This window comes from Equus asinus, chromosome X (assembly GCF_041296235.1).
Source record: "Equus asinus isolate D_3611 breed Donkey chromosome X, EquAss-T2T_v2, whole genome shotgun sequence".
NCBI lineage: Eukaryota > Metazoa > Chordata > Mammalia > Perissodactyla > Equidae > Equus > Equus asinus.
The window spans coordinates 56,031,500-56,046,608 of NC_091820.1; the positions used below are offsets into that span (position 1 = coordinate 56,031,500).

Sequence of the window (15,109 nt, forward strand, 5' to 3'; positions counted from 1 at the left end):
TTCTCTCCTATGCTTGATACTCTTGCCATGTGTATGTTGGTTCTTCAGATTGCATAATCTATCCATCTATCTTCAAATTTGCTGATTTGAAACAGCTGGGTTCTGCCAGTAGCTTTATAACAATCTACTGTTGAGCCTCTCTAGTGAATTTTTAATTTCACGTATTGTACTTTTCACCTTCAGATTTTTCATTTGATTCTTGAAAAAATATTCTATGTCTTTATTGATATTCTCTCTTTGATGAGACGTTGCCGTCACACCTTCTTTACTTCTTTTAGCATAGTTTCCTTTAGTTCTTTGAACCTGTTTATAATGGTTGCTTTGATATCTTTGTTAAATCTGATATCTGGGTCCTGTCCCAGATAGTTTGTGTTGCTTGCTTTTTTTCCTGTGCATGGGTCAGACTTTCCTGTTTCTTTGCATGTCTCATATTTTTTTGATGAAAAATGAACATTTTAGGTAACATATTGTAGCAAATCTAGAGACTGAGTCCCCCCAACCTGGGGCTTGTTTCTGTTGTTTTTTGTGTATTTATTTCTTTAGTAACTTGACTGGGCTATTTTAGCAAAGTCTATTTCCCTCACATGTGAAACTTGTTAGGTTGCCTCTCAGACAACACAGCCTTGGTTATGCAAATGGTCACCCTGGGATGACAGGGTTTCGTAGGGCTCTCTTTGACTTTCTCTTTCTCTGATGTCTCTATTAAGCTGTCTGACTGCAGGTATCACACCCAGCTACTCCACTAATTGCATAATGATTGCTGTATTGTTTTCAGCAATGCCTGGGGATATAAATTGTGCAGCGGTTAAGTGCACATGTTTGGCTTCTCGGTGGCCCGGGGTTTGCTGGTTCGGATCCTAGGTGTGGACATGGCACCGCTTGTCAAAAGCCATGCTGTGGTAGGTGTCCTGCATATAAAGTGGAGGAAGATGGGCATGGATGTGAGCTCAGGGCCAGTCTTCCTCAGCAAAAAGAGGAGGATTGGCAGTACTTAGCTCAGGGCTAATCTTCCTCAAAAAAAAAATTAAATTCAGGCTACTTTGCGGAGGTGGTCTTTGAGGTTTGTTCTGACTCCAGTAAAGCTCTTATTAGCTGTCTCTTTTCATGGTTCGTTCTGGTAATCTAGCTGGTCTGAGAGTTAGCTTGTTGTTCAAATAGAACTACTATCCTCCTTTTAAGTGCTTACCACCCAAATCTCCATTATTTGCAAGAGCATTCTTTGGCTTGAGCTTCCCCACATCCGGTTTCAAGTAAAGTCAGTACCTTTGGAGAGAACTTTGAAGCTCTCTGTTCTTACAGATTGCCTTTCCCCCTGGGAAAAATCTGAGCCCCCTACTCCGAGCTCTGGGGGGGGACAGTGGACCCCTTTTCTCTGAGTGACACTTCTGCTTTAAAAGCAGGGTGCTGGGTAGGGTGGTCTTCTTGACTTGCCTCTTTGGGTGTGGAACCTCTGCCCTAAGAGTTAGCTGGGGCAAGGGAAACCAGGGTTCCAATATTCTTGGTCTGACTTGCCTGAGGTAGATCCTCTGCCATACAAGTGGAGGATGGGTGAAGGAAGGCCTCATTCTTTAGGCCGTACTGGCCAGAAATTTAGCCTTTGCAACTTGGAGCTCAAGGTGGAATGGGAAGTGCTGGCAGCCTGCTGTTCTTTGTGAGATACCATATCCCTTGACAGGGAGCTGACAGAGTGGGAGGATCGTTTTCTTGGTCACACTTGCCTGGAGTGGAGCTTCCATCAGGCTGAGCTAGAGGAGGGACAGGAAGGGAGTGGGTCATGGCTCAAGTGCCACAGACGCTCATGGTTCTTACCAGGATTTAGTAGATTTTCTTGAATAGATCTTCATTTTCTGTATTCTCTTAGGACAATTTCCAGAGACTTTAAAGTTTGTTTTTTAAAAAATAATTTTCAACAGTTATGATTGTTTTGCTGGGGAGCAGATCCATTCAGATTCTCATGCTGCCATTCCAGAAGGGGAAGTCTCTAGAAACCTCATTTTATTGATAAGGAAACTGAGGCCAAGAGAGGTAGTGCCATCTGCCCAGGGCCACACAGTAGGTTTTTGGCACAGATGAGACTAGAAGCCAGGTGCACTCACTCTTGCTTGAGTGCTCGACTGGTTATACTCTATATGTTTAATGTTATCCCAAGCATACTCTCTAACTTGATGAAAATCTCTCCAGATATTTGCATCTGATGTTTTGACAAAGAAATGTATTTTTGTTTATATAGATTTCCTTGATTAATTGTGTGGTTGAACAACTTTTGCATATGTTTATTAGCCAGTTGCATGTCTTCTATTGTAGCTTACCTAATCATAGCTTTTGCCTATTTTTTCTAGTGTTGGTAATCTTTTTCTTATTGATTTTTAATTTAAGTATGTTACAAATGTCTTATCCAAGTCTGTGGCTTATTTTAAAACTTTCTGCAGTATGTTGAGTCATTTATTAATGTATGTAACTGAATCCATTTTTTTCCTGTAACAGCTTCTGGATGGGTCCTCTGCACCCCATAATTCAAAAAATATTTTCCTCTGTTTTCTCCTAATACTTTTATAACTTTGATTTTTATGTTTAGCGCTTTAATCCATTTGGATTTTCTTCTTTCTTTCTTTCAAACTTTATTTTTATGGATGGTATGAGATAAAAAGTAATACTAATACTTACCACTTTTATAGTACTTACTATAAGCTAGACACTGCTATAAGTACTTTACATATATTAACTTATTTAATACTACTAATAACACTGAAAGATAGGTATTATTATTATCTTTATTTTACAGATGAGGAGACAGAAGCCTACAGAGTTAGGTAATATGACCAAGGCCATACAGCTAATAAAGGGTGGAGCCAGAATTTGAACTGCCAGTCTGGCTCCAAAGTCTGTGTTCTTAACTAGGGAATATCTCTTCTTTTGAGAAAAGAGTTAAGATGAGTAAATAGGTACAGTGGCAGAATGTTATGGTTGAAACATGGACCAGTGAGGGAACTCGTACTTGATGCCCTTGATCTTCTCAATTAAAAGATATAATGAGGGGCTGGCCCCATGGCTGAGTGGTTAAGTTCACGTGCTCCACTTCGGTGGCCCAGGGTTTTGGTGGCTGAGGGTTTTGCTGGTTCAGATCCTGGGTGCGGACCTAGTACTGCTCATCAAGCCATGCTGAGGTGGCGTCCCACATAGCAAAGCCAGAAGGACCTACAACTAGAATATACAACTATGTACTGGGGGCTTTGAGGAGAAGAAGGAAAAAAAAGATATGATGAGACCATCTAATGGAGTCATCGTGAGGTAGGTCTAAGTTGTTTTGAGATTAAGAAAGTATTTTTATGAGAGTAGAAAAGGCTTGAAGCCGCCACTTTACTTGAGTTTGCAAAAAAGTTGATAGGAACGAAAGGATTTCTGAGCAGTGATAAGAACTCATTTAAAGCTTAACAGCATGAATTTGTACAGTCCCAAATTTGGATGGTTCTGTGCTTTTCTTTAGTGAGTCTTCTGTTCAAGACCAGGAGAAGGACTGATGGTGGTGAGTCACTAGGTGTAGAAAAAATGAAACAGCAGGCATGACCAAAAAAAAAAAAAAAAAAAGAAATGTGGTTAGACTGGACTATAAGAGAGTGGGAAGAGTTAAGTTATTTGAAGAAGTCAAAGTGAGAGTAGAGAATAGGTGTGGGGAAGTAAGAGAGATTAGTCAGTAGAAAAAGTCTGAGTTAATCTTGGATGTGGAGCTGATATGGGACACAGACATTGGCTAAAGGAGGGCAAAAAACTATGAAGTGGATGAATTGCTAACATGGATGCCAAAGTCACTTAGGATAATAAACTGAAGTCATCAATGATTGACAAATTGGCCCAGGAAGTGCCAGTTCATGACGAGACTGATGATTAAGAGACAGAAGATATAGATTTTAAGCAAAGAGAAGTAGCAGGAAGATGGTGTGTAAAAAGTGCAAGTGACACCAGGAAGCAAGGATCCAGGTAATTTAGTTCTTTCTTCTGCTGAGAAAAAGGGAGTGTGAGAAGGTGAGACCTCCACAAAAATTATTAGTGAGGTACATGTTGTCTTGAGGGAAGATCCTGCTTTGTTCTAAAAGGAAGAAGGGAGAAGAGGTGAAGGTTGATAATAAAGAGAATATTGCCTACAATTGTGTGGGGAAAACCCTATCTTGTTTTTTTGGGTTGGATGAGGTTATAGATAGCCTTGAGAGTGAGGGTAAAGATTTAGAAAATACAGAGCTATTAGAGATTTGGTGGAAAAGGAGATTTTGGAAAAAGGGAGCCAAGTTTGTGTTTGGGGGAGATATTAGATAGGGATGCAAAGGAAAAACTTGAGAAGAGAAGAAAGAGCTAGAGACCAATCAGCAAACTAACTACAGAAATCCAGAAGAGACACAATATCAAAGCTTGACTCAAAGATGTCTTTGTAAGAACCTCAATTCCAGTCTCAAGGAGATGTGAAGCTTGGAAAAAGGAAGATTTAGATGAAGGAAAACCCAAGAGCCATTGTGCTATGAAGAAAGAACATTGGGTTCAATTCTCAGCTTTGCTGTTATGTAGTTGTATGACCTTGTGTAAGATATTTAATCTTTCAGTGCCTCAATTTACAAAATAATAAGGTTGGGTTAGGTAACCTCAAAGATCATTAATTTCCAGTTCTAAATTCTAACAGTCAATGAATGGAACTTTACCTTTCATTTCCTTTAGATCCCAACAGTCTTGTTTATAAGCTAATATAAGATGATTGGTAGAAGTAGAAATTCTGCCAGTTGAACCAGAAGACCAAAGAAGAGAAGAAAGATGATATTGACAAATGAGTAAGCAGAGCTTCTCAAACTTTAATGTGCATACAAGTCACTTGGGGATCTTGTTTAAATGCAGATTCTGATTCAGTACGTCTGGGCTGGGGCCTAAGATTCTACACTTCTACCAAGCTCCCAAGCGGTGCTGATACTGCTGGTCCATAGACCACACTTTGAAGAGCAAATGACTAGAGAATGTACCTCAGTAGTTTGAACCACCTTAGCTTCCCATGTAAAAGAAAAGAGGCTGCTTTCTTCTGGGCTTCTTCTTGGTTACACAACAGGCCTGTGTGACTCTTTGTGACTGAGATCAGCTGTGAGGGTTAGGTTTGTCTCTCCTCTGTAAGCATAGGGTTTCCCTCCCACTATCTATGTTTCTGTATGGTCTTAAAAATGAACCAGGGAACTTCTACTTCTATGAGATGGAGTAGATGTACTTATCCCTATTTCTTCTGCTAAGTGCAACTAAAACCCTGGACGTTATTCATAAAACAAACATAAGAAGACTCTGAAAGGTGGAGAGAAGAAGGAAGACTGGCTAGGGACCTTGAGGCCAAGGAATGACACAATGGTGAGTTCCCTGGGTTTTCTCTTTGCTTCATACATCCCAGAGTTGGTGCTAGATATGCCAACAGGTACAGACATATTAAAAACTCCAAGAAAAGTCTGCTCTCTTTAGGCAAAGGACCAGGAAAAGGGGAGCAATGCAAGAAAGAAAACCTTTAGACAATAACTGCTTTATTACAGCCGAACATCAGAGAAAAAAATGTGGTCCCAGCCCCACCCACTCCAGCAAAAGCCAAGTGGGGAGCCTTGACTTCCACCCTTGTGAGCGTGTGATGAGGTACCCCAACCACTGTCTAGGTGGTGTCAGAGAAGGCCAGCTAGGGCGATGAGACTTTCATACCCAATGGCTGGTAATGAGGCATTCTCCCACCGCCTGAGGCATAAGTGGAGCCTGATTTCCGCCCCCACCCCGGAGTAACAAGATGCCCGTCTCCCTCCCTGCTGGAATGGTGTCAGAGGAGGAATAAATCTACAAACACTTGTGGAGAGGCAGGACTTTCACTGTCACACAGCATGTAATGAGGCCGCCCCCACCAAGGTGTTAGTGGAGACCATGTGAGGCGCCATCTTTACCCAGCAGTAACAAGGAATCCTCCACCTTGAGTATCATTGGAGGCCAAGTGGGGAACCTGAGTTTCTATTTCCATCTGGAAGTAACAAGGCTGAACTCCTCCTCTGCCATAGCAGTGTCAGAGATAGCCAGCTAAAACAGAAGGTTTAAATGAGATCCAGAGTGTCATAACATAATATGAAAATGTCCAGGTTTGAATAAAAAAATTACTCGTCATACCAAGAATCAGAAAGACCTCAAACTGACTGAAAAAAGACAATCAATTGATGCCAACACCAAGAGGACAGAAATGTACAATATCTGACAAAGATTTTAAAGTAACCATCATAAAAATGTTTCAGTGGACAATGATGAACATATTTCAAAAAATAAAAAAATAGAAAGCCTTGGCAAAGAAATAGAAAGTCTCAGCAAAAAATAAATTCAAACAAAAACAGAAGATATAAAGAAGAACAAATGGAAATTTTAGAACTGAAAAATCCAATGGCTGAAATAAAGACCTCTACGGATAGGTTCAACGGCAGAATGGAGAAGGCAGAGGAAAGGTCAGTGAACTCAAAGCTAGAATAATAGAATTTACCCAATCTGAATGACAGAAAGAAAATAGGCTGGAAACATAAGAGAATAGAGCCACAAGGGACTTGAGGGAAATGACAGAGGTTCTAACATTCCTGTCATCAGATTCCTGGAATAGATGGAAAGAGAAGAAAAAGAAGGTGAGGCTGAAAAAGTACTAAAGAAATTATGTCCCAAAACTCACCAAATTTGGCAAAAGACATAAACCTATAGATTCACAAAGCTGAGTGAAAGAAATCCACCTCAAGACACATCACAGTCAAACTTCTGAAAACTGAAACCAAAGAAAAAATATTGAAGGCAGCCAGAGAAAAACAACACTTTACTTTTTTTTTTTAAAGATTTTATCTTTTCCTTTTTCTCCCCAAAGCCCCCCAGTACATAATTGTATATTCTTCGTTGTGGGTCCTTCTAGTTGTGGCATGTGGGACGCTGCCTCAGAGTGGTTTGATGAGCAGTGCCATGTCCGCGCCCAGGATTCGAACCAACGAAACACTGGGCCGCCGGCAGCAGAGCGCGTGGACTTAACCACTCGGCCACAGGGCCAGCCCCAACAACACTTTACTTATAGGGAAAAAACAAGGTGAAGAAGAGCAAATTTCTCATCAGAAGCCCTGAAGGCCAGAGAGAAGTGGCACAGTATTTTTGAAGTGCTGAAAGGAAAGAATCATCAACCTGGAATCCTATAACCAACCAAAATATCTTTCAGGAATGAAGGGGAGATCAAGACATTATTAGATAAAAGGAGAGTTTATCAACAGACCTACTCTAAAAAAATGTCTAAAGGAAGTTCTCTAAACAGAAAGGAAACAATAAAAAAAAAACCTTGGGGGGCTGGCCTGGTGGCATAGTGGTTAAGTTCATGCACTCTGCTTTGGCAGGCTGGGGTTCATGGGTTCGGATCCTGGGTGAGGACCTACATACTGCTCATCAAGCCATGCTGTGGCAGTGTCCCACATACAAAATAGAGGAAGACTGGCACAGATGTTAGCTCAGGGCCAATATTCCTCATCAAAAAAAAAAATAATAAGGAAAGAAAGAAAGGAAACCTTGGACTATCAAAAGGGAAGAAAGAAAATGGTAAAATTATATTTTTATATAGGTAAATACAATAAGCTTTACTTCTCTTCTTGAGTTTTCTAAATTATGGCTGAAGGTTGAAGTGGAAATTATAATACTCATATGGTTCTAAATGTATACAGAGGAAAATTTATGACAATTATATTATAAGTGGGGGAGGGTAAAGACAGGTAAGGTTTCTGTACTTCACTCAAACTGGTAACCCGATGATAGCAGTAGATAGTTATAAGTTTTACACACATGCACAGTATAATATCTAGAGCAACCACTAAAAAAAGCCTGTACAAAGAAATACACTTAATAACAGTATAGATGAAGCAAAATGGAATCCTAAAAAATGTTCAAGTAGGGGGCCAGCCTGGTGGCATAGCAGTTAAGTTCACACGCTCCACTTTGGTGGCCCAGGGTTTGCCAGTTCGGATCCTGGGCGTGGACCTACACACTGTTTATCAAGCCAGGCTGTGGCAGGCGTCCCACATATAAAATAGAGGAAGATAGTCACAGATGTTAGCTCAGGGTTAATCTTCCTCAAAAAAAAAATGTTCAAGTAATCCACAGGAAGGCAGGATAGAGAAAAGAGATAAATGAAAAACAGAACAAAACAAACAAATAAAGCAAAAAACAAAAAATTGAAATGGCAGACAAGCCCTCACATATCAGTAATCTAAATACACTGATTAAAAGACAGAGATTGGCAAAGTGGACTAAAAACTGTGCTGTCGATATGCTGTCTACAAGAAATTCACTTCAAATATAACATTATAGGGAGGTTGAAAGTAAAAGGATGGAAATAGTAATATCATGTAAACATTAATCAAAGGATAGCAAGAGTGGCAATATTGGTATTAGTAATTGTAGAGTTCAGAGCAAAGAAAATTAACAGAGACATAGAAGGACATTATATAATGATAAAAGGGTTAATCCACAAAGAAGACAGAGCAATCATAAGTGTGTATGCATCTACCAGCAGAGTCATGAAACATGTGAAGCAAATACCAATAGGAGTGAAAGGAGAGCTAGACAATTCCACAGTTATAGTTGGAGACTTCAACATGCCTGTTAAATAGAACTAGCCAGAAAATCATCAAAGATATACAAGAATTTGGCAACATCATCAACCAGCGGGATCTAATCGACATTTATAGAACAGTCCTTCCAACAACAGCAGAATACACATTCTTTTCAAGTGTCTATGGAACATATACTAAGATAGATCATATCCTGGGCCATAAAATGAATCTCAAAAAAATTAAATAATTGAAATCATACAATCTGTGTTCTCTGACAACATGGAATAAAACTAGAATTCAATAACAGAAAGATAATAGGAAAATCTGTAAAAACTTAGAAACTAAACAACACACTTCTAAGTAATCTATGGGTCAAAGAGAAAGTCTCATGGAAACAAAAAATACATTGAAGTAAATGAAAATGAAAATACAACATAGCAAAATTTGTGGGACACAGGTAAAGCAGCACTGAGAGGGAAATTTACAGCACTAAATGTATACATTAGAAAAGAAGAAAAGCCTCAAATTAATAGTCTAAGTTCCCATCTCAAGAACCCAGAAAAAGAAAAGCAAACTAAATGCAAAGCAAGAGAACAAAGTAAATAATAAAGAGCAGAAATCAACATGACTGAAGACACAAAGACAATAGAGAAAATCAATGGACAAGCTGGTTCTTTGAAAAGATGAGTAAAATTTACTAACTTCTGGCAAGAGTGACAGAGAAATAAGGGAAGACATAAATTATCAACATCAGAATAAAACAGTGGATATCACTACAGACCCTGCACACATCGAAATAATAATAAGGGAATAATACAAAGCCTATACACATAAATTTGACAACTTAGATGAAATGTGTCCCTTCACTGTAAAATACAAATTACCACAACTCCCCCAATATAAAACAGATAATTTGAACAGCTCTATAACTATTAAGAAAATTGAATTTGGAATTTAAAAACTCTGGAAAAGAATCTCCAAGCCCAGATAGTTTCACTGGGGAATTCTACCAAACATTAAGAAAAGAACTAACATAATTCTTCACAATCTTTTTCAAAAACTTAGAAGAGGAAGGAACACATCTCAATTCATTTTATGAAGCTAGTATTATCCTCATACCAAAACCACACAAAGACTACACAAAAAAACTACAGACAATATCCCTAATAAATATAGATGAAAAATCTTTAACAAAAATACTAGCAAATAGAATTCAGCAATATATAAAAAGAATTATATATCATGACCATGTGGGGTTTATTCCAAGGATGCAAGGCTAATTCATTATCTAAAGTCAGTCAATGTAATCCAGGTGATCCATGTGAGGTTTTCTGAATACCAACTTGAGCCTCTCCTTTGAACTGAAATTTCCTAGCAAGAGCAGGTAAAGAAGACGTGTGTTCTGGTGGAAAGAGCCCTGAAATTGAGGTCAGAAGACCTGGGTTCTAGTCCTGACGCTCATTCATTAGCCACATGAACTTAGGCAAATTGGTAACTTGACTTTTTTGAATCTTAAAAATTTCCTCACTTATAAATCAAGGATACTAATACCAGCATTCCCTACTTCAAAGAATGGCTATGAAGGGGGAGTTGTACGAAATAATGGATGTAGGAATGCTTTGTCAAATGTAAAGCATGATACTGTGACGCATGAAATTTTATATTTGTGCAATAGCCATTTTGCCACTGTATGGAGGCACTTGATAAAGGTTATCTGCTCAATAAATAATGAAGGAGTGACTGGTCATTAGAAAAGTCAAACAAGGGCAGAATTTACTCCCAAGAATTTAAAACAAAAGAGATGCATAGCATAAACAGGAAAAAGCAAGATACACTATTTTACTTATATATATAAACTTACATATATGTATATATACTATATACAGTATTTTACTTATATATATATTTTATGTTTATATATTATTAAATATATTCATATATTTATATATATATAAAGAGCCAAGAAGGTTATTAAATTAATGCTGCATAAAAAGCTAACTATCTCATCATGTTTCAGGGGATGAGCAATAATGGATAGGAGACTTCTCAAAAAAGTAGGAAATATTAAGCTCTCTATCAGGCAACCCAAGAGCCAGAGAGATGGAACAGTAATATATTAGATAGAATAAAAGTGGCAAAAACAAACAAAAAAATGCTCAGAGTAGTTTTGGCCTTATAGAGAGACTATGAAAATCAATCAATTTGGATTTATAGTACAATTTAATTTTAGTTTGTATTAGTTACTGTGGCAAACACATCTGAAGGCCCAGATGAGGCTCGTGACTTAGAAATGGAATTTTCTCTTCTTGGCAAAAGAAAGTAAAAAACTATATATCCCAAATGTTCAATATTAGAGTTTTTTTTAAACTTAAGTTCACACAGCTCCAGAATTTTAGGTTTCTGTAAGTGGATGCTAGTTTGTACCAGGTGTCACCCTGCTGTACTGCTCCACTATCTGTTATGGTTTGCAGATATTTGTAAATGAAGAAGCAGTTGAGTGCAGAGCAGACTCAGGATCTTTGGATATTAACAAGGAATCAAATAATGACTTTCTGTGTGACTTTAAGCAAGCCATTTAACCTTCTTAATGTTTTTTAGCTCCCTTATAACAAGACTACCTAACATGTGTATGGGCTGTTAAAGTTTACAACACATTATTATTTCAAGTGATCCTTAAAACCTTGGTGTGGGAGTCAGGGCAGGTATGATTTCCATTTTACAAATGAGAAAACCAAAGTCAAACAGCAGAGGAGGGATATCCATATGGAAAAACAAACAAACAAGAAACCATTTAGATCCTTACCTCACACTATGAACAAAAATTAACTCAAAAGGGATCATAGACCTATACGTAAGAGATAAAAGTATAAAAACTTCCATAAGAAAACATAGGAGAAAATCTTTGTAAATTTGGGACAGGCAAAGATTTCTTATCATGACCAAAAACATGACCCATAAAGGAAAAAATTGACAAATTAGACTTCATTAAAATTCAGAACTTTTGCTTTTTAAATGATGCCATTGAGAAAATGAAAAGACATGCTAGAGACTGGGAGAAAATATTTATAAACTGCATGTTTGATAAAGGATTTGTATCTAGAATACATAAAGAACTCCTAGAATTCAATAAGAACCAAATTTTAAAAATGGGAAAATAATTGAATAGACATTTTTTGTAAAGAAGATATACAAATGGTCAATAAGCACAGGAAAAAATGATCAACACCACTAGCCATCAAGGAAATGCAAATCAGAACCACAATGAGCTACCACTATATGTCCATTAGGATAGCTATAATAAAAAAGATGGACAATAACAAGTATTGACAAGGATGTGGAGGAATTGGAACCCTCATACACTACTGGTAGGAATGTAAAATGGTGTAGCCCCTTTGGAAAATAGATTGCAGTCCTCAAAAACTTAAACACATGGACATACCACAAACATATGGTAAAAAAAGGGTTACCATATGACCCAGAAATTCGTGTGCTGAAGGGAACTGAAAACATATGTCCACACAAAGACTTGCACACAAATGTTCATAGCAGCATTATTCATGATAGCCAAAAAGTGGAAACAACTCAAATGTCTACCAACCAGTGAGTGGATAAGCAAAATGTGATATATCCATTCAATAGAATATAATAATATCCTATTTATTCAGCAATAGGAGGATTGAAATACTAACAGATGCTACAACATGGATGAACCTCAAAAACATTATTCCAAATTGAAAGAGCCAGACACAAGAGGTCACATATTGTATGATTCCATTTATATGAAGTATCCAGAAAGAGAAAATCCATAAAGATAGAAAGCAGATCAACGGTTACCTGGGCCTAAAGGTGAGAGCAGGGATTGAGTGCAAATGGGCAAGAGGAAACTTTCTGGAGTAATGGAAATATTATAAAACTGGATTGTGGTGACAGTGGTAACTCTATAAATTTACTAAAAATCACTGAATTGTATACATACAATGGGTGAAGTTTATGGTATGCAAATTACACCTCAATAAAGCTAATTTGAAAGTCACTGAATAAACCTGCACTGAAAAGAAAAAAAAGACAGCAGAGAAGGGACTAAAATACAGTTCTTCAGTATTCCTTCTACTCTGTTACCTGCTTTGGGGGAAATGGTGGGAACAACGATAAGCTTTTTCAAAGGGTTAGTATCATCACAGGGGAAATAACAATTCTACCAGGTTTTGAAAATACAAAATAATTCAAAATGCCAGGTGGTATATTAGAAATGTTCTACTTTTAACTATTTACATTTTATAAACCCAGGGAAATTTTGTAGTGTGTAACTACATTGTAATAAGAATTTATTTACCCTAAAACTCATATCAGAAAGCATTATTATTCTATGTAATTTCTTTTTTCTTTTGTTTTTTTGCTGAGGAAGATTCACCCTGAGCTAACATCTGTAACAATCTTCCTCTATTTTGTATGTGGGTTGCCACCACAGCATGGCTGCTGATGAGCTGTGTAGGTCCATGCCTGGGAACCGAACACTTGAACCTGGGCCATGGAAGCAGAGTGCACCAAACCTTAACCACTAGGCCATGGGGTGGGCCCCTGTGTAATTTCTAATACACAAGACAGTTCAGTTCTTTAAAATTAGCTGAAAGTTTAATATCACTGTTTGACTTACAGTGTGGCTAATAAGGTGCAGAGCATCCTCAAAATAGCCCCAAACTTCTTCCAGGGGACAGAGTTCTGCACTCAGCACCCGCTCTGGCACTAGGAGATTAATCAAGTTGTGCATACATTTGCTGAAATCAAAAACAGAAAACACATCCCATAAGGAAAGAAATGATTGGCTTCAGGGCTAAGATAAGTAAAATCTGGATCTCATCCCAGACTAAGAGCTTCATAACACTTCTGTTCTACTCTCAATTTTATCTGGCCTCCAGCCTTAGAAGACAGATTTTTGAAGTTATAAAAGGGGCTGACCAATCCTTCCTTTTATTATGCCTATGGTTGTCTTTCACTTTTTTAGTTTCCTGCACTAAGGAGTCATGGCTGTTTACTATATTTTATGAGCCGGTTCAATCTACAGGCACGTTAAAGCATCTTGTTATATCCTCAAATGGGCAAGGAAATTGGGATTTAAATTGGGAATAATTCCAGGAGAACTGTCTCTCATGTCTCAGAAAAGGAAGACTGTAATGAAGTTTTCCAGAGAAAAGTCACACAACATCTATTTTTCCCCATGTCTAGGCATAGAAAATGTAAAATCTCCAATAATTAATATTTTATATTATGCACAGCACTTATTGATCCTTAAAGAATGGTGCTTAGAAAAAAAATATCTGAGGCAAATATAGCAAAATGTTAACCTTTGTTAAATTTGGGTGGTGGAAACACTGGTGTTTGTTATATTAATCTGTACTTTTCTATACATTTGGCGTATTTAGTAATGAAAAAAGAAGGTACTTAGTAATTTTGTTATATCTATAGACGCACACAAAGAAGCAACTCCGCCCCCCCCCCCCAGCTTTTTCTCCTTTGAGAAAACCAGACTCCTTGACCTAGCTAATTAATTCTTGGTCTATAATACAACCCTAAATATGGAGCTGTTCTGAGGGGTTTTCAGTTCAGGAGTTACAGAAGTATCCCTGATCATGTTTTAAGTGGGGCAGTTGAGTATGATTGATGACTTATGGGGCATTGACTATAGCTCTCTTGGCTATCAGAAAGCCTGGATTCAGTGTTGAATTACATTTACTAACCTATATTTCAAAACATCAATTGATTCTTTCCTTTTGTGGAGCAATAAAGCCCTTTTCAAGGCCTTTAGAGCGATGGAAGGATAGCAGGCAGGCATTTCCATTGCTAATGCTACAGGAAGGGGGAAAAAAAGGTTGTGAATACCATAATCTCATCCACCATAATTTTCATCCCAGGCTACAACTTGCTTTCTCTAATGAAATTGGCCTGAAACAGATTACCAAAAACAAACAAACGCAAAAAACCAAAAATGAATTTTATAAAATAATGAATCCACAGTGGCTTTCAGAGAGAGCATCTACTTTCTGGGCAGAGTAACATGGTAGGATCACCAGGTTATATCTTTTCTTTAGCAAACATCAACAGAGAACCTACTGTTTCTGTGCCCATGCATATAGTCACACAGATGAAGCAATAATCTTATGAATCAGAGTCAAAGAGGGGCACACTAAGAAGGAAAGAGAAAGCAGATCAGTAAAAGGGCACCAAACAAAAACAGATTTATACCACAATATATTGTTTTTCTCTGATACTAAAAACATGAAACACTTGACATGAGAGTGAGCGTCAGAGATAATAAACCCTAAAACTTCCAGATGTATTTACCAGGCCTCTAGAATTGGAGTTTCCTTATACAAGGAGCAGTGGTCACTATCATATGTCCATAGATTACTCACCACCTGCTCCATGTCTCTAGGAATTCTGTCTTGGCAAGACAAGGAAAGGCAAATGTGACTTGTGCACTTGGGGCTACCTGATAACTTTATTAAACACAC

At 37.8% G+C, this 15,109-nt stretch overlaps 1 protein-coding gene across 1 annotated transcript in view; it reads right to left on the reverse strand.

Annotated features, from left to right (window-relative positions):
* The window catches only part of TEX11 (testis expressed 11), a 371,261-nt gene that overhangs the window by 21,103 nt on the left and 335,049 nt on the right, over window positions 1–15,109 (reverse strand). The window contains exons 27-28 of the mRNA XM_044764084.2: window positions 14,336–14,444; window positions 13,255–13,375 (exon numbers count right to left, since the gene is read on the reverse strand). Of these exons, the coding sequence (XP_044620019.1) occupies window positions 13,255–13,375; window positions 14,336–14,444 (230 nt within the window). The remainder of the gene's footprint in view (window positions 1–13,254; window positions 13,376–14,335; window positions 14,445–15,109) is intronic.